The 26,696-nt window shown below is 38.9% G+C and overlaps 1 protein-coding gene across 2 annotated transcripts in view; it reads right to left on the reverse strand.

Annotated features, from left to right (window-relative positions):
• Nucleotides 1-26,696, reverse strand: part of GLI3 (GLI family zinc finger 3) — a 211,881-nt gene that overhangs the window by 70,951 nt on the left and 114,234 nt on the right. For both annotated transcript variants that reach the window (XM_062569587.1, XM_062569586.1), the window contains exon 5: nt 22,954-23,059. In XM_062569587.1, the coding sequence (XP_062425571.1) occupies nt 22,954-23,059 (106 nt within the window). The remainder of the gene's footprint in view (nt 1-22,953; nt 23,060-26,696) is intronic.

A 26,696-nucleotide genomic window follows, 5' to 3' on the forward strand; every position in this document is an offset into this window, starting at 1 on the left:
CCACATGACTACTGGAAAAAAAAAGCTGTGAGAGTTACGCTGTGCCTACTCCCCTGGTTGGCCAACTTACCCTTCCTGGAAGTGCAAGATTACATATTTATATGGAAATAATTTCAAAAAACCCGAAGTTTGTAAGCCATTTAGACAGCTAGGCCTTTTGAAGTTTTTTTTTGTTGATGTCTCTTCCCATGAAAGATACCAAAATCTTGGTGCAAAGGAACAAAGATTGCCCCATATGTTTGTTCATGGAGTGATTCCAGAGACCGATGCCTTCTGCAAGATCACAGTAATTACCTACAGCACTCTTAGAAAAGGAGAGCGCTCTGTTGCCTTCTCACACTACATATATGAAGCTGTGATGAACCAAGCCAGAAGCCTGAGTTCACTCACAGCTGATAAAGGACAAATAATCTGTTGCAACACCTCATCATCCCACCTGGATGATATGACAACGCCTGGGCCCCTGTGTGGAAAACCTTCTATCACAGTAGTCAGGCTCCAAAGGCATTGGAGAGTCCAAATTTCATCAGAAGGGGTTGGAGTGCCTGCCCTTGCCAACCTGCTCTTTGGCAAAAGACAATGATTAAGCCTGTCATGCATTTGCTGTAGTCCAACTGGTTGACCCAAACTAAATGCCTTTTTGTCCCTGTTTTTCCAAATAATTTAGCATATATGCAGCACAGACACAGGCAGCAGCTGTGAGAGCAGTGAGGGCAGCCTGTTCCTTTGATGCTGCTGGCTTACAAAGAATAATAAAACAAGAAATGTTTTTTTTTTCTTTTAACATACACATACCACAATCAATGGGGATAGTTGTCATCACCTAAAAGGCTAACAGAACATAATCTGATGTAAGAGCTAATTCTGCCCTGCTATCGGCTCGGAAACACTAATGTATGAGTAGGACAAAGATCAAAGTTATGCATTCCTAACAGGACACCAGCTTCCCTGGAACAAAATCCATGAGGCCTCATAAAATCTGGGGAATAAAGATTTTTCCAGCTATGCTTTTCTCCCTCTATTCCCCTCCCTTCCTTATTTGGCTTTAGTGTCTTTCTTGCCCTCATAAGGCTTTCTGCAAGGTAAGCCTGTTTAGCCTTACACATATGAAAATACCTCCTACTTTCAGAGTTTGTTACACAGCTGCATTCTGTGTGTGTTAACAACAGATGCTGGCAACAAAATCACCTCTTTGACACTCGAGCAAATTATCCACAAGAAACCTAGCCAGTTACCAATAAGCATTCAGTGTGTTTAAAATGCACTTAGAACCAGAAATCAGAAGTGGTTTTACATCACTGTGCAAAACAGGCATCTGCTTTCCTCAAAGCACCTTTACTCTTAGTGTTTTTGAAGCATCTTTGTTTTACAGCTGAAACAAAGTTTTATTCCTGTTGGCACTGTAAAACCTGAACAGCCACGAGGAATTAACTAGCCTTGCGGTTCCCTGTCAGACGAAGTGTGGAATGCAGAATCCTGAAAGCTTGTGGTGATGTAAGAAGCAAAAATACCACAGCTGGATATCACATTACAGGATAAATTTCCTATCCCCACAGTAAGAAAAATATACTAGTTTGATTGGTTAGATTGAGAAAATTTAATACATCAGTAATGAAGAAACTAAGTTTGGAAGCTCACAACATCATTTTACGAACTATTTTTTTCTAATGTAATCCCAGCTCAAAAACAGTTAGAAACCCAAACAGAATGGGGGCAAGAGCCCTGATATTATCCGGTGCATATCGAACAAAAAAATTAACAGATTTTGCAAGAAAGCTGAAAGTCTACATTATTCTCAATGATTCACTCTCCACCTGGCCAACAGCCAAATGCAGCAGCAGGAACAAGATTAAGAGCTAGGCTGTCAGCTTCTCCCTCCAGATCCAATGGGAGCCATTCAAGGACACTGGGACTCAACTGTTTCTCTTCCTCCCCAGTTTTGCTTCTTGCTCTCTCTCCACTCCTCTGAGGTCCTCACAGTTTTCTGAGGACAGTAAAGAAAGGACGCCAATCTGGGTAACATCAATCAACAGCAGGTATATAAGCAGTGTTATCTGAGGCAGAAATAAGAAGTCATCAGATTCCATATAAAATTCCCAGCTCTGCACTCTGATGTCTGCTAATCTCTCCAGTGCCTGATTTTAACAGGCTGCTAACTTCTCACTCACTTCCAGCCTGTACTTGCCTCATTACCCTGTTTCTGGACCCCCCTTTCACAGCAGTCCCATCTTCCCTCCTTCCTTCATCTGCTTTCAGTACCCACTGTCTGAGCTCTCCTGACTTATTCCAATAAATGTTGCATATTCTTCCCTTCTTTCCCTCCCATGAAAAATTTCACAAATGCATCTTTAGAATGTATTGTTTTGTATTCATATTTGTTTAACTCCCTTCTTTAGACAAAAAGTGACCTTTAGAAATGGCACAACCAAACACACTTACTATTAGCTGTTGTTTTCCAGCACTGTGTGCTTTGTGTAATAATAAAGGATGACTTTTGTCCTTTGTAAATAACAGATAAATAATAAAAAACAGGATCAGTTCTGCAGACACTTACTTAGTGATAATCAGACTACCAGAAAAGGGTGGCAATCCCCACCGGAATTTTGACCTCACACATACTTCATCGCTAGCCTTGGCACATGCTGCTCTGTATTGGGTCTGAGGCTACTTCATGGGACACAATGAGACTTCAGCAGAAGAAAAGGCAGGTATACTTTCAATGATATTGCTTGAAACTTTATGCTTCATTTGTAAACTCAGGACCAGTTACAGTTATTTTCAGCTTTGCCTTTCTTTGTCATTTGAGTGTGGAACTTGTTCTGCACCATCTCCTGTACACATACCAAAAACAGTGAGTTCAGTACTTTTCCTTGGGAAAAAAGTGCCCAGCTCATCATCTACTGAATCTGTTTCCCTGTAGCAAATCATTACTGCTGCATTTGGGCCATGACCCAGTGAAGTTCTGTAAGCGCTTAGTATCTCACACATGTGGCAATTCTATTCCCGTTCAACAATGTATTTAAAGTGCTATGGTTTACTTCAAAGAGGGAAGTGAGGAGATGCAAGTTCTTTTCTGAATCAAGACCTCTGTGTCTACCTCCAGAGATCCTGGCAACTCAAATTTAATACATAGCCTATTATACTTTCCGTAGTTCTTTGAAGTTGGACATGATCATAAGGCTGTGTTTTATCACTGCAACTTCTATAATGGCCCTGTAAGCTGATTTTATTATTCTCTTCAGTAACCTTGATTACATCTACACCTCTGATACAACAGAAACGCTGCAGACAACAGGCCTGTGAAGGTGCCTTCTCTCTCCTCTGGAAACCACCTGTAGACCGGTCTTGGGGAAAAAGAAGTTCTCTAATTAACTGCTAAAGATATAAAGAATCATTACTATAGCAGTGTTGTGCTTCCACTACGGAAGCACACTGTCCACCACATGCCCTCCTTTCTGTCCAGACCCCCTTCCTTGTTATCATTAAGGTGACAAAATACTGTAAATGAAAGGACTTACTACTACCTACCTCATCGCCAGTCTGCCAACCTCTCCCCCTCCAGACTCTCCACTCTGGAGCGTCTAAAGTATTCAGCAGAAGAATGGCACACATGTGCCAAGGCAGTGAGATCAGTATAAGGGCAAAAAACAAGTGCATTTTTGCCTATTAGTCATGACATTTTGCTTGATGAATGTTACAGAGGTGCCCAAACGCAGTACTCAAAATTCATGTAGTCTTATCAGTTCAGCAGCTGCAAATTCAACCATGGCAAATCAAAATACAGAAAGTTGCTGTTAAAGACTTTTTTTTTTTTTTTTTTTTTTTGCTACTACCGAACTACAGACGAGCTATGTGTAAGATTTCACTCACTACTGCTCTAAATGGTGTGCCACTTACTTAGTTGTATTGCTTACAATATTTAGTTGTATTGCTTACTGTTGCAATGGATAAACTCTTCATAAAGACAAGAATATCCAAAACAAGGCAAAGTAATGAACTATGTCCAAGGGCTCCAGTCAGGAGCAAAAGGTAACGTGGCCAGAGACAGGACTGGAGACAACACTACAACATGGGTCCAAAGTCCATCCAGGAGACAGCACCAAAGACAGGACCGCAACATCGATCTGATGAGCCCATCCAGGGGAGCAGCTATCAACTGCATAGGTCCACCCCAGGACCCATCTAGGGCCTATCTTATCAAGAGGCAGGGCTAGAGACAGATACACCTACAACACAGCTCAGACCAGGACTGAGCTTAAGTGAGTGTCCGGGGCAGAGGATGTGGGTGGAGGTCCCAGGTGAGGCTGGCCAGGGCAATTAAGGCTTGTTTCTGTCTCTCATGCAACTGAGAAAAGTATAGTGGGTCCAGAGACATAATGCTACCTCCACCCTTGTCAGAGAGCTCCTACAACAGCAGTGTTCTCTAAATTTAAAGCCAATTTAAAGCCACTCAGGACAGCTGCAAAGAGCTGTATCGTAGGAAAATCTGGATCAAAATTCTGAGGTTGATTTAGTGTCGGAGAAGTGATCTGTCATAAATGGCTTCCAAATCGCTGTAAGCTGTGCTTAGCCAAAAATCTCTTTTAAGCACAACCTATCTTTAAAAGAAAATCATGGTGATTTAAGCATTTCCTGATTTTAGCGGAAACTATAACTCCAGGACTAGAAATTTTAATGCCAAGTTTTGTCGTGATAAATTTTTAAATGGCTTTTTAATGAATCTGTTGAAAAATACATTTATATTGAAAACAGCAAGTGATCCTTAACTATAACATTGTAAATATGACACTGAGCTGAGGTTACAGATGGAACAATAATCTATCTCACAGAACAAAGCTTGTCAACGAAGTGGGATGAAAAATTGTAACGTAACCTAATTTATTATTGCCTTTTCATCCATCTTGGTATATTATGAAAGTGTCAAAGTTCAAACCTCGATATTTAATCATTTAACAGTACGTTATTCAATGCTGGAGCAAGCATTGATGGCATAACTCTCATACCAACGATATCCATGCTGTTTCTCTGATCTCTGTTCAATTCAGTGCTGCTTGGAGAATGTTAAGCTCATTAAACTGCTTTTCTTTTTTTCCTGGAATAATCTTCCGAAGGTTACCCTAAAAACATTAATGCTTTTATTTCTAGTATTCTATTTTATCTCTAGTAGATCCTGGAGGATGAACTAACAATAAGTACTTTCTTATTACTTAGACAGTCCTACTCCAAAGCATACAGCTGAATTCCTTTTGTAGTACCTCCCACGTTAAATGACTGTTTGCTTAATACTACAGTGGTGTGTATAGATTGACCCTTTGGCACAAGCAGTCAATAACTGGCTAATAAATGTTTTCTTATTAAGAGAACTCAATTCCAAGAAAGTAGAGTTTGATCATGAAAATACAAGTGAGAACAATTCTGATAGTTGTGATTAGCTGAAATGATCAAATTATTCCTCAGAGTTACAAGCAAATACATGGTTGCAGGTGTTTAAAACAGGATTAGGCAGCAATTTATACACCTGAACAATACAAGAAAATAACAAGTCAAATAATCATCCAGCTTCTCAAAATCTTTAGTAGCTATTTTAGGGCTCAGCCCTATATAACCTGGAATCAATGGCAAATTTTCCACCAATTTAACTGATAAAAGTCTTTAAGTGATCTTCATAAACATAAAATGCTGAGCTAATTCTAGTCTGTTGAGAGCCACCTGTAAAATTTCCATTCATTTTAATACAACGAGGGTTAGGCCAGCACCGACTGTTTTTAAAATGGTGTCCCACAGCTCTCACCTCCTTTTCTCTTTGCACATCTAGTTGAATTTGTAAACAATGAGAAACATAAATATATGAGAAATCTGTAATAGTAATACCTTTCCACATTTAAACTTTTTAAGAAATCATGTCCCAAAAGAAGCAGTCCATTCTCTTAATTAAAATTTTTCATTAAAAAAAATCACTCACTGCTTCAAAACTGTTCTGTTGCATTTCTGGAATCAGAAAAACTAAACAAATGATTTATAATGCTTTAAGAATTGCAATTAATTGAATACATGGAAATGTTAGAGCACTTCTCATGAGAAAGAGCTCCAAATGCTACAAAAGGTAAGCATTGTTATCTGTATTTCCTTAATGGGGTAAATGAAGAAGAGGGAAAACACGGTAAGTCATGTAAGTCCTAATATGAGAAAGAACCTTGATTTCCTATAGCCCTTTCCATGCTCTTAACAATTCATCGGTATTTTGCTTGCTTTTTCTCCAAAATTCATCCTAGAACTGTAGTCAATATAGGGAAGCAATTCAATAGCTTCAATCCAAGACAAAGTCGTAGAATCATATTTTGTAACTACCTTCCATTCAGTAGGTATATGTAGATAAATGAATGGGTCAGAGAATATGTAATTTACATATAAAAGGACCTAGATCAGGATTTAAGATACACAAGCTCTAACTCAGTTCCATCACTTATCTGCTGTGCAACCTTGGCCAAGTCTGTTGACTTCTTCTGCTGTATTCCCATCTGTAAAACTGTAGTAAAGCATTTTGGAAAAGTCAAACTAAGAGATATTATTCTAATAATATTTTCTTGTTGAGACAGCAATTATACCTTACAAAATGTGTGCACTTCTGGAATGCAAATTCATAAAATATACAAATAAGCTCACTTAAGAGTTAGAGTAAGGTGATTCTCCTTCATAAAGTTAAAACGTACCATTGAAGAGAAAAGGATACAAGTAACTGTATAAGGAATGTTCATGCTGCTGGAAATTATGCAAGATGATTAGCTGATTACCCACAGCAAAAGAATATTACTCTGGTTCACCTTTCCTTCTTTGGGAAGTGTTAACATCATGCAGTTACAGTTAAAAATTGGTTACATTAATCAGTGCACCAAATTCTTAGTCAGTGACTGTATTCCTATTTTTCAACTGATGAACTGCCTGAAAGCAGATCCAACTTCTTACATACTTTCTCTGCTGCTCCATAAAAATAGCCCAACCACAAATTTGTTGATTCATTTAAGAAGAGGTTACACTGTAATAAACAGTGAATATTTATTCATTATTTAATATTTTGGGCACACCAGGTCAGGTGTAACATGGTGAATTTCATCCCAAAGTAACACCTCTGCTCTGTATTGACTACAGTAGGCAACTGCTGCTTCAGATGCCACTGAGTCAAAATATAGTCATTTCTTAATTATACAAGTCTTGACTCAAAGTCTTGCCATGTGTTCCTTAAATAACATATGAAGATTTTTTTTTTTCTGGCACAACACATAGAAAACGATGTACTGTCTCTCAATATTTCTCCAAATCAAGATCAGGATTCTTACTTTCACCCTCTCATAATGGTGACACATAGTAACCATAATAACCTGCTTCTACTTTTTTTGTTCCTTACATTCTGCCAACAGCTTGTCACCTGCCTCCCAACACATCTCTGAAACACCTTCTAGTGGGCTTTCGCTTATAGGATGTCCCAGCTTGACAGGCCCTTCAGATCACTGCCTCTTCTTCTTTCAAATCCTTCTCAGCAATGCTGAAAAGAAACTAGCAACTAGGGGAAGGACTATATGGATTTACCTGACAATTTGTAACTGGTTGTAACTACTCCCTTCAATTGCCACTTGCCTTCTAGGCATCTAACAGACATCTTCTTGCAAATTTTGCAGGGGCTGTGAAGCTGATGCCCCTCTCAACAATTACTGTCCCCCTATAGCATAGGCAGCAGGTCTCTGCCTCTAACCATTTCAGGGCAAATTCTGACAGCCCAATTTGGACGAGCTGCAGCAGAGTTACCAAACTGTAAATAGGGCAAAGGAACACATTCTGACCCTGCTGAGGGACAACAGATAATCTTCAGAGAATGGCTGAGGAAAACAGTGGGAGCTGGTAACACCTAAAATCATCACAGCGAGATTCATCAGTGTTCATTTGCCAAAACAGTTTGATGTAAGCTTTTCCTGGAAGAGCTCCTTATATTTGCAAAGCACTCAACAGAGCTCTGATCCTAAACAGAGCTGTTAGACATTACAGTAAACAGTAAATAAAACTAATGCTATAAAAGAATATGTTGTGATTTCCATGGGTTGTTTCTGGTAGAGCCTTACTTCACTCAGTTCACAACGACTTCTATGAACTGCAGATAGATCCTATACCTACACAGCATATCCCAATATAAGTGCTGGTAAATTTTTCTTCCCCTCTCTTCAACTGGTTCCAAGACAATTGACTTGTTGTCATCAGTATATCAAGGATAATGCATCAATATTATATTTGATACACAACTCTTAATCATTAGTATAAATTATACTCATGCTAGAAGAAAATGTTGAATAAGCTCAGGAAAAGTGCTGCTACCCTTCAGCAGACAGAATGACATGGAGTCCCATATACCATTCCATCTTTAAACTATATTGTAGGACAAAATGCCACAGAAAAATCTAAAAGGTCTACAGCATACTAATTATCTGTTGTTATTAATAACAGTTTGGACAGTGAAATTACCATTCACATTCCTATAGCAAACTTCTGTGCTCTACAATCCTCTTTCAATGCTGTGGAGGTATTCCCTTTTGCTATTCAAATTTCAGCCTTCTCTTGGTTACAGGCAGGGTCTGCCATCTCTTGAAGTGTTTAACCACAGAGACACCATCATATGAATATGTGGACATACATAAATCCTGTCTGCATTCTGTTTCCCCTTTCTTCCTTCCCTTTCCCTTTCCTCTCCTCCTCCAAAAGAGCATGTCAAAGGAGTGTCACCAGCTTTCTCACACTTAATGCTGTTAAGTCAGCTAATTGAATAAACATTTGTTTAACATTTGCTCCTATTTCACTAATGCACTGTGAGAATGAGAAGAATTTTATTCCCCTTCTCCCCCATCCTCCCCCTTCCTCAGGAGTGCCACTAGCTGTTATCGCAGTGACTAATGTGCTGTATGTGGCCATTATAGTCTTCAACTCTGAAATTACACCCAGGATGAACGATAGGCTCTGCCTGTATGCTGATTGGAGTTGGATGATGATTGATTAGAAGAAAGTCAGACTACGTAGCCATGCAAAAAGAACTGCACTAAGCCACAAGCTTAAACACTAAAGAGCATTTCACCAGTGGCTTCAGAGCTATTAGATGTTTTCATATTAACAACATTTCTCACATCCAGGTTTGTGCATTTTATCTTTATTCTTTCAAATCCTGAAATTGCTTGGATAAGAGGGTTTTATACACACACACACACACACACACACACACATTTCTAAGAGTAGCCTGAACTTTTAGGGGAAATTGAAGAGGCTTTGTGTCAAGTACAGCTAAATCCAGCCTTTCTATATCAAACCCCTGCTAGAAAATTACTGTGCAGATGATAAGGCTGAAAGATATAATAAAAAGTGACTCTACTCAATTTACACTGCAATATTGGTATGACTGAATATTTTTCATTCAGGTGACTGATAAAATCACTAAACTGTATTGCAGATAAATAAAGGAGGCTTCTGTCAAGAATAAACACCATTAATCATGAAGTCTCATCCTCTGAGTGGCTCTGCTATGCAACTGCACAAATGCACCATCACAAGTGGCATGTGACCCAATGCCTGCTTTTTTTACCCTATCCTCTGGTGACACTATCTCCTTAGGAAACTTTTATTTTTCTAGTGTATTTACAAGGAAGTCCTGTAATATCTTTTGCATTCAAATTTACAGGCAATTGCATCTGAAATTTAAATTTCAGTGATTAGATGTTCAACTAAAAATCGATCCCACAGAACAAACTGAACCAATGCAGACCATGGTTACATTGGTGTAAATCCAGAGTTACAGCAGAAGTCTGTTTTTAAACTAGTAAGATGGGATCTTTGTGCCTATAAAGCTCAAACAACTAAGAATTTTATCTGTTCCCCAAACCCTCTGTTCTCTTTTCCCTCAAAATCACATTTTATGATAGGTTTATTTACCTGAGTCACTATTTCAAAACAGATGCTGGCAATCTTTTTGAACATACAAATACGAAATTGCTCAGTACTGAATATCTACCTTAAATAGAATTGATGGATTTTCTTTCAAACAGTGATTTTTATGCTAAAACTGGACATGTGCTTGAACACACTGACTGTTATCTGCCAAAAGCACAGTCATATGAAAAGAAAACCAGACAACTTAGGTAACCTTTCTGTAACCTGTTTTAGAGCAAGTGATGATTCAATAGTGGCCAGGTTATTAAGCTGGAATGAAGCAGTGCCCTACACACTAATGAGGTTAAAAAATGTAGTTAGGTCTTCATGTTAAAGGCACTTAGCAAGCAGTTTGCTTGGCAAAGACCAACTGTGTGTTGGAGCAGAGGACTAATCACACAGGCAGGAATCAAATCGACTGGAAGAATTAGGAGACTTGCGGCCCCGAGGAATGTAATTCATGCAGAAAAGCAGTTGTCAGAGTGAGGCCAGGGAACTGTGTGGGAAGAAAGCAAAATAAACAGCTCAACAAAGAAAACAAAGACGCTCAAATAGTGGCTTTTCTAATGGCTGAGTACACTGAAACTTCAGTGGGTGCATATGACAAACACCTCATCAGAGAAGACCTCTGCACAAGCAAACACACTGGTGAATGGTGCACTGGTTCAAAAACACTCAGAAAATGCCTGAAGGTATTTAAAAAATAACCTTGAAGTTGTTACGCACAGAAGAGAAAGTGCACATATATATACACATGTATTCATGAGTGGAAGAAGAAGAAAAACATCTAAATGGTACAAAGTTAAGAAGAAAGTTAAAATACTTTCTGCAATGACTTCTGGTTTATCTATTATTCTCAGATCAGAATAGGATGCAGCCTGCATGCAAAGAGCCACTTCTACTGATGTGCACCAGTATTCACTGCGGAAAAACTGGAATTTGCTTACTGGGATCAACTCCTGCAATGTGAGGACCAGATTACCATATCCACCATGGAGATCACTTGACCAGAAAGAGGAGGTTGACTCTGGTCCTAAATCTCAACCAATCTCATGTTATATTAATGCCAAGTTTTTCCCATGACAGGTATGATGGGTAGCAGCAAAATCAAACTTTGAAATCAACTGCTTGATATCTAAGTTTCCACAAATATTCTGTTTTCTTAAAAAACAAAATTTTCAATTAATGGACTACTACTAACCCTAATTTAATGTTTTGAAATTTTCAGAGAATTGTTTTTTTCTAGTACTTAAACAAGTATCTATCTCCTTATTTAGTTGTTTTGATCATTTTTATAAGCCCTCTCTATCCAGTACTTGAGAATGTTACGCTTACTATTGTTTCAACAAATTTGAGCTTCTCCTCTTCCCTTAACTCCTTCTGCTAAGGTAATAGTAAAGAAGGCATTCTTTATCCTAGCAAAGTACCTGAAAAGCCTCTCATGTTACCTGAAATGAACACTCTCTTCAATGTCTGTTCTGTGATGCCAAGAAACATTCTTTTTCCAAATTCAAAAATGAAACAAAACAAATCACTCACGTTTCATTTCAAACATCTACTTTAAGTCATATCTACAATATTATGGAACAGAGATTTGGGGAGAAAAAGGGGGAAAGAGAGAAAGCTTTGTTTCAATTCTGATTTTATATGCTAAAAAAAGATCTTGAGCTGTTTAAAATAAAAACAAGCTGGCAATAACAAGACAAATTCAGTAACTGAACACCTCTCATATTGCACTTGCTACTTAAATTTGGTTGTGAAGGGAATATTTGACTAAAATCTAACTTTAAAGGACTACAATCCTGACAGAAATGGCAACATGAAGGTTTAGTATTAATCATGTCTGCTGAAGTATGACTGGATTTGCTTCTCATCTCTATACTAACATTAGCAGATAGCCCAGAATTGATATTCACAAGAACTAGTGACTACCACTGAACAGGGAGAGTCTGAGCTAGAATTTCTCACCTAGAAGTATTACCTGCAGTAAAAAAATGTATACAGATGTACAGAAATTTATGTTTGTATAAAATACACAGGCTAGTTGCTGAACCTCCCACACCTGACACCACCACCTGGATCAATCCATGCACGTTAACTTTGGGAAGAAAAGCCAGTTTGAGAGTGGTTCTTATTAATACAACTCAGTGACTGTACCATGTGTATGTGTACTGTACCTAGCATTGCCATTCAAGAAGTGACCCTATGAAAACATAAATGTTTCCAGGCTTTCCAGAAGCACAGCTTATTGGAAAACTGGAGGATAACATTCTCTCATCCCCAAGCACCACTGCAAATAGCAGGCAAGGAAAAAAATTGTCATCAACAATTTTCCTGAGTGGCAGGATTCTCACCTGTATTGAGCACAACTTATATCAAAGGTGAACGCTGTTAAATGCAAATTAGGAGGGGGAAAGTAGATATTTCCACTGATAGTCACTTCCTCTATTTTCTCCAACAGTATCAAAGGTCCAGTTGGGGAGACTGGCCGACTGGAGTGCAACCAAATCAGAGTGGGAAAACACTGAGTTCTTATGTTAGGCTAAGAACTTTTCTCTCACACAGGCCAGTCTCCTTATTTGATCGTGCAGGCATTGAAAACCATTGTGATGCCACATAATCTGCAAGTCAGTTCTCACTACTGTTGAATATATAATGCCTGGAACACCATAGCCTTTGGGAGAGACAAGAGACAAAGGCTTCACACTACAGTTCTTGCAGTTCTTGCTTTATTTGTGCACAAAACTGGAGTTAAATAAGCCTTTGCTGGGCAAAGTTGTGCCTTTCTACAAGTACACCCCCAGAACCAGAAAGGGGTTGGGAACACTACTTCTAAAGTGGTTACAGGGGAAAGTATGTGAAAAACAAGCATTAAGTGCAATGTAAATGAATGTTCTGCCTACATATTTTTAGAGAAGCATGAAAAAAATTTTGAAGTCTTTGAATTAAAAGCATTGTTTAAATACTGGAATTATTATTAGTTCTCTAAAAAGAACACGTAACTATGGGTCCAGATAAAAACCTCAGAGGGAACAGACTGGTCAGCAAGGGACACAACTGTGAACAGCAGGATGGCCTACATATTTGCTCACCATCTTTGCTATTCATTTTTATCTAATGGCATGAGTATAAACGTAACTCCTAGAAGAGAGTCAAAATGGAAGTCTGATGTCCACAGTCCAGGTACAGCTAAACAGGACAGAGGTCAGCCACGAAAACTTGCCTGGTATTGCATTGATGATGTACATTGACAGTGATCTTTCACAGTGAACTAGAGAACATCTGATTACCCCTGGTCATTCGGTTCCTGCCCTCTCCGCCAAAACTGTCTAAAATGCAGTTAAATGGGGCTATTTGTGTTACTAGCCTCTATAAACTGGACTAGACTATCAATCTTCTCTTACACAGGCCAGTGAAAAAGCCACGATAAATCTAGGCTGAACTTCAACAGGAGATACAGGAGTGAAAGATGTGTATCTTTAAAGATATAGCCACTTAAATCTGATATGTTTATAAATTCTCCCTCATGTGAAATACTCCCTACTTTTCTGTTGATCCTTAACACCAACAGTCACAGCACCTCATAAATAATGCTTTCAAGAAGAAGATAGGTCAGTTCCTTCAGAAGCTTTGTATACCTCACTTATGGGCTTCAGGATGTTCTGCCTGTGTGTCTAACCCATGTGGGATCCCCTGAAGCTTAACAACACCTGTGAAAAACCTTACGAAAGTTATTATAAATGTAGTAATAATGAATCTGTAGGCTCAGACCTTCAGATTCAATGCTGGAAGGGACTAAACAACATATTCTTGCCTGGTTGTTAAGAGGAACCTCATAGGGCATAGCTTCAACAAAAAGTACATTCTAAAATAAGGTCTCAAATCCTTTTTTGGCCATATAAAGCATCCTGACAGCAAAAATCAAACAGTATAACATTTTCCTTTAAATCATTTCCTCCATGAATCAATATCATCTGTTACAAATGTAGGCCCAGTCTACCCTAAGGCACACGAATAAAATGCCCACTGTGCATTTTCCTTAGGGTGGAATTAGGACTTTTTTTTTTTCTCTAGTATGATATGATAAAGAACATGCAAGGAACAGCTAGTTAGTCTCTCGCATCTCAGAAGGACAGCTGACAGTAGCGCCAGAGCCTGTTCTCCACTACAGATATACGAATACATATATATACACACACATATATATGTATTCTACACACACACACACACACACACAAACGAATACTTGGTTGTGTGAGGGGAAATAAAAAGAGCAACAAGATACTACATACACTTTTGCTTTGTCTTCCTTGGGAAAAAATCAGAACTAAATTCAGTCTATACTCCAAGATTATAGGACATGATTCGTTTGTTAGGGGAGGAGAGGGTTTAAGTAGGGGAAAGATTGTGTGAGAATATGATGAAGATGCTCCCTGTTCCTACACTACAGATGCACACATTGCCTGTATCTCTCCCAGTTTATACCTACTCTCACTTGAGGGAGAACTTCCAATTCACAACACAGAAATCTCACCAATACACTTAAAAGGAAGAAAGAAAGAAAGAGAAAGAAAGAATGCTAAGACTGTAACATTTCAGATCTCTTTGAAGCAAGATTTAACATGAGTGGAAGAATTGTACTGAAAAAAAAAGGAGTCTGTCACAGTCCAGTACCTCACAGGCCACTGCAACAAGTTTGACAGCAGCCTCTATAGAGTTGGCTTGCTTCTGGTTCACTGCACGTGAATACCACAGTCAATATCTGCTCACTCGACTAATACTGCTGACTACAGCACAAAGAACACAGGAATTTTGTCCAAGAAACCACAGGCTAAGAGTCTCTGAATGTGCACTATATTTAGAGCTTGCATTCTTTGCAGTTGATAACAGAATGAGATAATAGATTACTCAAAGAGAAAACTACAACATTGTACTTATTCTATGTATTTTTGATTGTATGTTACATTAATATAATGATACATCAATGAAAATATGCTCAATGTTTTCATGTATGAATTATTTTTTTCTACTTGTTTTGTTCATATTTTCTAATTTTCAAACTTTTACAGACACTGGATAGATTCTTCCATCCGTCATAACTGTACATATCTAGAATAAATCAGTCCAAGTCCATGATAAATGCAGGCAAAGACATCCATCCTATTATACAAAGAGGATGCACGCAGTGCATGTATTATACAAAGGGGATGCAGACGAATATGCACACTCACACATAAACATCCGCACACACAGAGCACGCCAAACACTCGAAGTTATTCCTTGTTATTGTTCAAGTTTGCAGAAAAATGTTATGCGCGAGAAAGCATCCTGAGGCAGGACTTTGGTTGACATTTATTTTGATTCCATCATCTCTTAATTCACATTGGTCTGAAAGTCTGCCTTAGGGTATCACTTCTCGCTGGCAGCCTGAGTATTCATCTAAGTACTTTTAACTGCCCAGATGGGGTAAAGCAGCTAAGTGGCAGTGTTGCCCAATGGTAATACCTTAATACTGCTAAACCTAAAAGCTATTTCTCATCAACAACACAATCCATACAAACCACTTAAAGAATTAATTTCTTTGGATTTAAGCTCCACCAGAAGAATCAGTGCCAAACTGCCTCTCAGGTCTAGCTCAGACACTGAATTTCCTTTAGCACTAGCAGAGGAGCACTCCCAATGACTGCAGAAGGGTCTCCCCTCTCTTGCCTTCCTTTACGTCATCCCAGGAAGCTGTGCTGCAAGTTGTTGCTTTTACCAAGTGACTATGTCAGGAGTGGTGGCCAGTGAGTAGCCTGCTGATGGAAGCATACCTCTCTCGTCGAGGCTGAGGACTGCTGCTTCTTGAGTATTTTCAGTTCATTGTGTGACAGGAAGAAAGACAAAATGAACCCCACTTGCGCGTATGGCTTAGCAGGGCTTCCATGAGGCCACAAGACAGCCTCCAGGAACTTGTTATGACTCCAGGAAAAAGCATGGAGGAAGAAAAAAAAATGAGGCCTGTGTTTTCTTTTTCTAGACATCAAAATTTCATAGAAAATCTAGGGGAATATTTCTATAAAATATTTCCAACACAAATAAATCATTGCATTTTATAAGTTTTGTTTTCCCCATATACATTTAAAACCTCACCCCAGTTCTCCTCTTATTTCTACTGATGTAACTTCTCCAACCTTTCTGAAATCAATCGAGCTGTATGAGAAGAACAAAGGCCCTCTGCTAATGCAACACTTACCGGCTGCTATTGTTTCTCCTTTACAAATCTGTAGTTCCCTGGCATTACAATTAGCTACTCAAGAGAAAATGATTATGTCACAAAGTATTATCCGCAAGAGAAACAGATGAATGATGTGAACCAAATTTAATCTGGCGCAGTTAGAGGCAGTTCTGTTGACTTTCATGTAAATGCGCCTGCTTAAAGCAGGGTTGATTTTTAGCAGTGAATTCTTATTTGATCTAGAATTTATTTCCCAGCATAAACTAACTTTTAAGTAAGACACTCTTTTTCTCAATATTGACCGTTTCTCCTGAGTAGAAAGAGAGCAAATCTGTGAGAAATATGGGTTGAACTGAGTCTGTAGAAACGCTGAACTACAGTTAAAACTAAACGAATCAATCTAATGAACCTATATAAAAGAGCTATATTCAAAAATACTTACCTATTTCAGTTCAGAGGACATATTTTTTTCTTGCAATTGTCTCTCAGAATAAAAAATGCAAGAGAAGAACCCACACTTTTTTTTTCTGCAAATCAAGATATGCCACCAAACAGAATAATTTGCTTTTCTGAACTTTCCACTGAGTTTCAAAACTCCACTGAATTGAAAGAACATGGTCTCTTTCTGAACCTGCTTTGCAAGTGTTCTTGCAAAGGAGAATTTATGACCAGTAAGTCTTAAGGTAAATATTACTAAACAAGTAGCTACAGCTAAACAAAACACTGATTCACTATTCTTTATGATGCAACACTATACACTGAGTGAGAGATCACAGTCCTAGTCTAGACTCAAGCTTCCTCTTGCCCTGGTTTGTAAAAAGCCTTGCACCGAAGAAAAACTATGGAAAAACTTCTGCTGAAGTCTATGTGCAGGTTTCCAGCCTTGCTGCTTTACAGCTGTGAATTATCATCTGAGCACTGCTCTGTCACCAACAGAGAGAGGCAAACATGTTACCGACAGTGCATACAACACACATACCCATTGTAGCAAACATTGAACAACTTTTAACAAGTCACCACTTCATACCTCCTACCTTCTCAGATACTTGCTATAAAAATTTCGTAGACTATCAGCATCCGCTCATTACTGATGCTACACCTTCCCCACTTCCAGGGAAACGTTTCTTCAGCTGCAGCCTATTTAATATAAGATTTCGCTCTGCTTACAGAAAAGACTTTCATAAATGATTTTGGAAAGCTGTAACTACAGCCATCTTTTAATGTCCCAAGAGCTTCTCAGCCTTTCTTCTTCAATGGCTCCCGGCTAAACCATAAAACTTGTTCCAAGTCCTAAAGTAATGAAAGCCAATCTAACCAGTGTTGTTTTTCACACTGGGTGGGGCTCTCATTCCCACTGTGAAAGGATCAATGAATCCTCTAACAAGCTGAGGAACTCCTTGCCAAGTCTTTGGCTTAGAGGTACACCGAGGTAAAGCTGCTGGTAAACATTTAGAGGTTAAAAACATTGAGATTTTTAAAGGAAATAGGAGCTTAAGAATGAAAGAATTAAGGAAAAATCAGAATAGCGATGATGAGACTGAGAAAACCTAAATGTCCTATCAACAGTATGACAAGCGCTTCTTAATAATTAAGGATATTTTGTGGGGCCAATGCTTTAATCTTCTTGCATTTGGACATCCCCCATCATACTGAGTGGTCCAAAATCAGAGGCTGCTGAAAGCTGGAGTGTCTGGCCTGCCCTCTTTTCTTTCTCACCCTTGTGTAACAGATGTCTGTATAAATTAGGTATGAAGTAACATATCCAAGAATCTGACTCTCTTTTTATGAACTTGAACCTGACTCTGCAAACAGACACATGCTTTAGTGCTGGTTCATTCACACAGAATTCAAAATATCTGTTCATGGGGTCAATGTTGGGCATACGCAAAAGCATTTGCAGGTTCAGAGCTAAGACTGCCAAGCTCAGATCCCACCAGCCTCAAGGAGCAGTGGGAGGAAAGGGGCCTGGAGTCTTGCTCATTCTAAGAAGCTACAAGACAGTAAGTGTAGTTTGCAGCTTCCCCCTCGTAAGCGCCTTCTTCCCTGGCCATAAGCATATGGGTAACATCATGCTCTCTTACTCAGAGTCCTGGGCCAAATAAAATGAGATGGCAAGAGAACGGGAGATGATGACTAAATGGATACATGTTTTGGAACATACATGGTACATCTTGTTCAATGTTCAGCTCTGAAACTTCAACTTTCTACCAGCCTCCTATGAAATGTCCATTAACAGCCCTGAAGAAATACACTGGCCACCAATCTGTAGCCATTGCAGATGCTGCTGCTTTGCAGCTCCTCCCTGGCCTGCATCTGCTGGACTGTACTTCTGCCACAGCCAACGAACAACTCTCAGAACGCTTTTCAAAGGTCACCTTCAAAGGCCATCCATCCCAACCAGGTAATGAAGCAGATTGAGAGCTTTCACGCTACCTGTTAATGCAACTCATTAAAGGTACAGGAGTGAATGACCAAGTGCAGTAACTTCTTAAACCACTCAGTTGTATCTGTGAGTAGAAATTTGCTGCTACCTTGAGAGTCTTTTTTAATTAATATATAAAAACTTTTATGCTACCTAAGTCAGATTTTTAAAGTTATGGGACTATAAAGTTACAGGACTATAAAGTTACTCTCATTTATACCTGCTTTACCATAATCAGGATTTCACTATTCTTCCATTGCTCAGTCCTAACAATAACTCTCATTCCAACAAAAGCAATGTCAGCAAAGACATCAGACACTGTAAGAGCTAGCTGACAGTAAATTTTAAGTTGGTTCTTGCGGAGTATAAGAATCAGCATGTTCACAATAGTAATTTATGTTTAAATAAATACCCTCATTAGAAGCAAAATTTTGAATCACTGTACACTGACTGGAGAGGTGTTACTCTCTATTGGATGGCCTTGCAAACGTTAAGGACCAAAACAGTTTAGCTTTGGTTTCTGCTCTAGTACACTGCTTTAGAAATCAATTTTGAAAATTAACAAAGAGTCAAACCAAAGCAATAACAAAAAAACAAACAGGAGGACTATTAAAGCCATGTTTCTTTTGATATGTTTCAATCACATGACGTTTAACAAGTAATATAACTTGCTGTTTCAATGCAAAGCAGTAAAACTGAATTACAGTTTAGTAGAAATATTTTGAAAACTAAGATTCATGCCTTGAATTTGAAAAAAGGGAAAACATGCATTCCAGCTCCAATTATACTGTTCATATGTTGTCATTAAAGAACAACTTGAGTTTCATACATTTCCCCTGAAGTGTTAACTGAAGATGCACTGTAGAAATTCCAGGATAACTAACCAGTCCTAACAAACAGGTTTTGATAACACAAAGTGACACATTTCAGTACATATTCATAAGGGTTGGGGGTTATTATTGGGCTGTAATTGCAGTTGTTCTAACACCTAATAAGCCATGGTTGGAAAAACAAAGGCAGGTTAATTTGTGATTTCCTCTACTCATTCAGAGGCAAATTAAGTGTCAAACAGCTAATACAGAACATATTTCATTTTATGAGATTTTAATTTAATTCTGCACCATATCGTTGATGCCTTAATGTAGGGTGGTTTATCTAAGAAGAAGAGCAATTTATAAACCTCTTTCAATTGAAATCTTTAATGATAGGATACGATAGCATAATTACAGCAGTGCCTGCTAGTCCTACTACACATAAGCATCTGTCAGCAATTCCATCATAAACATAAACCCCTATTTTAGGGTTTATAACTCAGTTATAAAATTTGGCTCCAGGGTGAAATTTGGGATACAATAGTTCTGCCCATTAGCAATTAAACTACAAAAATCATATATATATAAAAAAATCTTTAGAGCTAGAACTACATACGAGGCTTGTAACACCTTAAGAATTCCCTGTAACACCTTAAAAATTCCTCATCTTTTTTATTCTACTTGGTCGTTATACAAAATTATGTGCATATGTTGTAGGTATCATGTGAACGAGTTCATTTCCACATTTTTTCTACAGTTGTATTATTACTAACTAATTCCACTAAGGCTTGACAGGTTCTGGAACATATTTCTATGAGCTTGGATATTTGGGAACATGCCAATTTTTGCCCTTTTTTTTAACATTTGAGGGTACTATGAAGCTGAAGGAGAAAATCACTCACACAATGAAGTCATTGATGAAGCTGAGGGTAAACATTTGTATCCCAACTGGTGTTCTACTCATTTTCTCTCAGAATTCTTGAATAACTTTGAATAGCAGATTCTCTCCTTTTTTTTCCTCTTTTTCATATTATTAGGACAGCAATACAAGTAATGGCTCCAAAAGATCCAAAACCTGACATTCCTAAGTAATATTTACATAAGGGTCTGTAAATCTTATAAGAAAACCATCGGTGTCTATCACGTATGTCCATTAAAGGGTATTCCTAAAAACTGCAAAAGCATGACAAACCTTAACACCTACAAAGAAGCTGTTAGAGTCTGACAGGCTTTTTTTTAGTCTCTAATTGCATATTTACATTTAATTACATAGATCATAATGGCTCTAAGGGTCTATTACAGTTCATCATTTCAGTAGTGACATAAAGTAAATGAGTGGAAGAATCTACACAGTTTATGGAAAAATAAACAGACAATATCAAGGAAATCTTCATTTTAGAGCTTGGATTCATATCAGAGAGTGTTTCTAAAGCAACTGCCTGCAGTCATATCACATCATGCTAAGATCTTCTTGTCTCTTACAAGCCTATGCAGGGCCTGGTTGACTCACTACTTCAGCGTAAGGCTGGAAGCAGGCGTGTTGCGACTCAGGAAGTGGCATCTTTCTTTAGAATGGACATTGATTTCAGTAACCGAGTGTGGTGTCAGAGGGGATTATTGCTAAATTCCAAATAAGATGTTAATCTGCCTTTCTCAACATCTTCTTTAGGTCTTAAAAAAATCCTGGCAGTTCTGTCAGTATAGGGTACTAGTCCCAATTTCCTATCTAAACTAGAGAATCGCATTCAGCCCACCTGCAAAACTTTGCTCTCAGTTGCACAGTGTAATCTTATAGCCTGGGGCCCATGGGGCTCAGGCTCCGGAGAGATCCCCGGGCAGTGCATATAGCAAGCCTGGGCCCCACACAGCATAGGAGAGAGAAGTCTCAGCGAATGCTTACAGATGGTGCCCAGAGCTTGAAGATGGTGCTCTGCTGATCCGAGTTAAAATATTTCAGTGATCCACTTCAGATCTAATTCACCACTTAATCAGTCTCAGTCCTGTCACCCTTGTTCTGGCAATTTGTGGAACTGGTACACTAGTTTATAGTATGCTTGGAAACCCCGGGAATTATTTGCTGGTGCTTCCTATCCCAGTCTTGCTCTCATGAAGGACAAATTTCCCATCAGCTTTGGAAGGAGCAGGATCATTTTCCAGAACTTCCAGTTGGAAGTTGTTTTCTTTTACTTTACAAAATAAGAGAAAAAGTCAAAAATTATCTAGTCAGAATATTCATATGCACTGCAAAATCTAGAATAAATGTGCTCAGTCTGTATGAGCCTGTCACCCTCAGCTTACATTTTTTTAGTAGCAAATTTAAATAAAAAATTGTTTGGTGTATTTGAATATATTTTATTATGTGGCTGACTGTGGTGTAAATACTGATGCATCAGAGGAACTCTGAGTAATAAATCACAAGTTTCTGTACTCTCTCTTTCTATAAATACTCACTTTTCCTCTAATGCCCAAGGAAGACTGAAACAGATTTATTACTTACCTCCAGGCAAATTTGCTCTGAAATTACAATTCAGTAAAAGAAGACTGATCCAAAAAACTGTTAGTAAAATATTGTGTGTGTACTTGGGCATGTAGTTAGGATTGTTAATATCAATTAATTCTGCTCACAGAGGAGGACTTGTTTTAAAACAACTTCATTTTTCTTCTGCATATATGTAATTACACAGCTGTAACTAATAGCCATAGCAAAGCAATCTGCCATCTAAACAACTAGCATTATTCTTCAAAATATGGCTTGTGCTTTTCTTCTTTTATTTTCTCAGTATGAGAGGTGATTAGCAGATATGATTAAATGTATATATCAAGCCTTTTAGAGAAGTACTAAGCCTTGCTTTGGGGCTTCATTTTTAATGGTATATAGCAGTTTTCTGGACACAACAACTGTTTTATTCTGTGAAGCTGGTATCTGTCTCCCCATATAGAATAAGATAATATTTATTTCTACAGGATCTCACCACTAGCACCTTTCTCTAATGCACGTTATCACTGGTATTCATTTCTTTTATCTTTGTGTAAACCATGTGCTCTATCACATTTGCCATTTTGTTTGGGTGACATTCCCATCAATCAACTGATTGCCTGTGTGTGCACACAACAGGGACTATAAAAATTTACCAAAAATTTCATTATGCGTCATAGCAATCACTAGAAAAAAAGCTTTGGCATGAGAGGAAATTTTAGCTGTGAAGAATCCCAAGCCTAATCCAAACAAAATACATGTTTTGCCTGGCAGTATTTCACAGAGATCAGTACTTTTTAATTTAGTATTTACAGAATGGCAGCAAACAGAATAGATGTCGGTAAAACACATAGGTAACACTTGCCAGCTACCTATCGTAAGAGGAATTCCTTAGGTACCAGCCTGGTTTTGCTTCACAGATAAACTTGATGCCTTCCAAAAGTAAATCTTGATCTTTGATTAGACTGGCAAAGTGCTCCAAATGCAGTTTCAAGTACATAAAGATTCAAATACTTGCCCATTCTAGGCACCACAGCCAGCCGAAGCGGGGAGAATACTTAATACTCACACATGCAGAGGAGGAATGGGAGATGGTTCATAATGGTAACGCCCCTCATGATGTCTTGCATCAATTGGTACAGGAGGGTGGAATGCTGGAAAAAGGTGAGGCGGATCTGAAAAAACAAGCAAGGTTCCCAAATCTGAGTATCTCAAATGTCTCTTTAACATTAAACAATGATGGAATAGGTATTGCAAAGTGTGTCAACAGCAATATGAATTAGGGGTCAAATTCTCCTTTCCTGTTGCAGTCAGTCAAGTTCTGCCTCAGAGGAGAGTTTGGCCCAGAGTATTTGCATGAATATGTATTTACTAATTTTAATATTCTCTTTTTATAGCTTAAATAGAAAGGGACGTAAAGAAGTCTTTAATAAATAATTACAGTGCCCATATGTGAAGTGTCAGATCAAAAGGACCATCAAGCCTTTCATAAGCATTCCTGATTTATTTATTTTTTATTAAAACAAGAAAATACATCCTGCAAAAAAAGGCTTTTGCAAAGAATACAATAAAATGAAGAAGTTTATCAGCAGAGATATACACGCAGCCAGACAACGGAAAGCAAAACTGAAGCAGCATGCTGAGAAATGACTATCTGGAGTAAATCAGACAATGAACTTAAAAGGGAAAGGCAATTGGGAAAGGCTGTACTGGAGATGCTTAACTGCATCGCACCAATGGAGGCTTCAGGAGGAATGTGCCTCAGGACAAGAGGATTAATTTCATACCGCCCTTAAAAAGGAATGGCGCTTTCTTTGCCACTGCAGCTGGAGGCCCACAGACCCACAGCTTCGATATACTCCCTGCCCCATCCGCTCCAAGGTGCTAGCGGGAAGGGTAGCTTGGCAGCAGCCACGACTCCTGTTTCCTGCTGCTTCCAGACAGACAGGGGAATGCGCCTCAGCTTCCCCTGCTCACCCCACATCCCATGGGCACTCTGCATGGAAGGGCCCAGCACAAGCCTGCTCCACATTTTCCGACCATTTTTGTAACAAAATCGCCTCCCGGTTTCGGATGACAGAATTTAAATAGACTACAAGTCTCCAAACAATACAGGGTGCACCTTTGCAATTTGTTTGCGTAAAGAATGTTTCTGTCTACACTCTGTTCACCGCTGCATCCCAAACGTGCAGAATTCAAATAGTTCCACAAATGAGAAATACTAAGTGTCTCCAATGGCACAAAACAAACAGATCCTTCCCAGTTATTACCTGATTGCCACTTTGTATGAAGTCATGTGTTTATCCGACACTAAAGACTGACAAGAACAGACATGAGGTCATGTTACGGATTTACTGAAATGCTCCTAGAAAATCCTTAATTACGCGCTCTCAGTAAAACCAAGGCTCTTTCAGTTTTGCTTGCTGACTCTTAAGGTATCTTCTCTTTGTATTTCCTGCCTTTCCTATTCAGAAAAACATAATCCTCTTCTTAGAATATGTTATCTATGAAAACAGTTGCCTCAACCAAATAGTGAGGGTAAGAAAATGGATTTTTTTCCCCCTTGGTATTTGTCAGAAGTTGAGTTGGTCTGTTACTATGTTTTGAAGCAGGAGTAAGGAACAGAGTAATAAAAAATCATGGCCCTCAGGAAATAAGTGGAGGAGACAAAGGGGAAATCATGTAAATTCTGCAGAAATATTTCCAGTAGTTCAGGAAAACATGGAAACACTTGAAACTGCCTGCCCAGTTTCACTGCTTCTTTTTGTGAAACATCAGCTAGTGTGTGATCAGCCACATTATATTTCTGCCATTTACTGACTCAGGGCTTAGCACCATAAGCGAAAAATAAATGTGGCTTACTAATGTGAGCCAGGAAACCAACCTCATGATAGCTTTAATTCAAATTCTGTTGTACAAACTGCACCTAAATACGCAATGCATAACAATGTGCTGGAGACAGGAAGCTTCTATGCCTGTGCTGAGCACTCCTTGATTTCAGTGGGATTAAAGGCATGTCAAAGATAACCAGATATCCCTGTGTGTTCATGGTTATTGTCTGAACGGAAGATATTTGTCTCTACCTCATGAAATGCATTCTTCGCCAACTACCAACATGGAGAAGGGGAAGAGAGACACAGGAGATATATTTTAGTGTATCTCCCTGTTCTGCGCTCTGTTCCCTCCCTCTCTGCTATCAACTGTAACAGTGTAAGCTGAAGCAAGCAGGTTTTAAAGCAGAAGTCTAGGCTTTTGAAATAGAAATTCTGCCATCATTTTTTTCCATGAATAAAGTACTCGCTCCCTTCCTTGGAGCTGTGTGGGCAAGTCCTCCTCTGCCCTACACTCCTCTGACGGGCAGGCCTGCGGAGCAAAGGTGAGACCACAAGGATTCTGCTACCCTTACTCATGCTTACCAGGACAGGCTGAACCGAGCCCTGGCAAGCAAGTTCGTTCAGGCCGCAGAGCCAACCTGCTGCCCCATGCTCATCCAGCCTGGGCATCGATGCGTGGAAGGCAATGCCAGCATGTACACAGAGAAGCATAGTTTAATTCTCCAGAGGACCAGCGCTGAAGTTGAATGTGATCATCTATCATTCCCTATCGGGGGAATGGAAAATGCATATTAAATGGCTTAAAAACGGGATTCCCCCCTGCGAGGCCTATGCAGTGCAGAGCACCAGCAAGTTCTATTTAACACACGGGATATAAATCTCCAAGAACACCTTTTTGAGTCCTCTCACATTAAGCTCCTTTGTGCATCTTGGTTGCATCTTGTTTGCCATTTCCATCTGGGAAGCAGACATACTCCATCACTGCACAGGGAGCTGTCTCAGTCAGCCCTGAACTGACTACAACAGAGCTGCATATCAAAACCCAACATAATTATGCATCTCACACTTTATTATTTACACATGAGCAATACAGCTGGTGAACATCATAACTCAAGTGTACATGTAATAAGTTACTACACTGTAGCCATCTCCTGTTGCAATCCTTAAAATATACCACATGATGACTTTTCCAAAGTCAGGCTAAAACTGCTGAAGCAGAATAAAGTGCCACTAAACCTGGCTACCTCCTATTTATCATATAATTTCCTGACTGATGGTTCCACAAACCAGCTGCTAAGTGCTGTGTACTCTACTGTCAGCAAACTAACATGCTAAATGGGAGACAGGGAGAATAATGTGCAGAACCAGTGGAATCAATTTTACGAAGGGAATTCAAATTCTGTCTTTTTTGGTAAGTCCTCAGCACAGAGGTAAGCAGTAAATTCTACATGCTTGGGGGTCCAAAACCACTTCTCATTGAAGAGTGTCGAATATTTAAATAAAAATACTCTTATATCAAGCAGAAACCTGCAAAACCACCCATCATCCAGGACTTCACTTGGAATACACTTGAAACAACATAAAATGTAATTGGATGACACGTATTTAAATGGAAATACATAGTAAGAAGTTTGCAAAGCAGTAATTTAGGCTTGTGCCAGTTTCCCACTGCTTTTTCTTATCCCACCAGTACCCATGTCATTAGAGGCACCACTAGAGTATTAGAGGCACATTCTGCTATTATTATTTATGCTATAGCTTAGTGAAGAACAAGGGAGATTAGTCACAGGGAATGACTGATTCTCATCTGATTCTGTTTGTGAGCAGTGCTCTACTTAGCCAGAAAAGTGAGGGGCAACTCAAGTCTAAAAGATAGGACACTTGCTCTAACTATAGTGGCATTTACATATTTCCTATTTGAAATGTGAGGAACAAAACTCTTATCCTTCGCAAGTAGGAACACCTCTCACCAAAATGT

This window comes from Rhea pennata, chromosome 2 (assembly GCF_028389875.1).
Source record: "Rhea pennata isolate bPtePen1 chromosome 2, bPtePen1.pri, whole genome shotgun sequence".
NCBI lineage: Eukaryota > Metazoa > Chordata > Aves > Rheiformes > Rheidae > Rhea > Rhea pennata.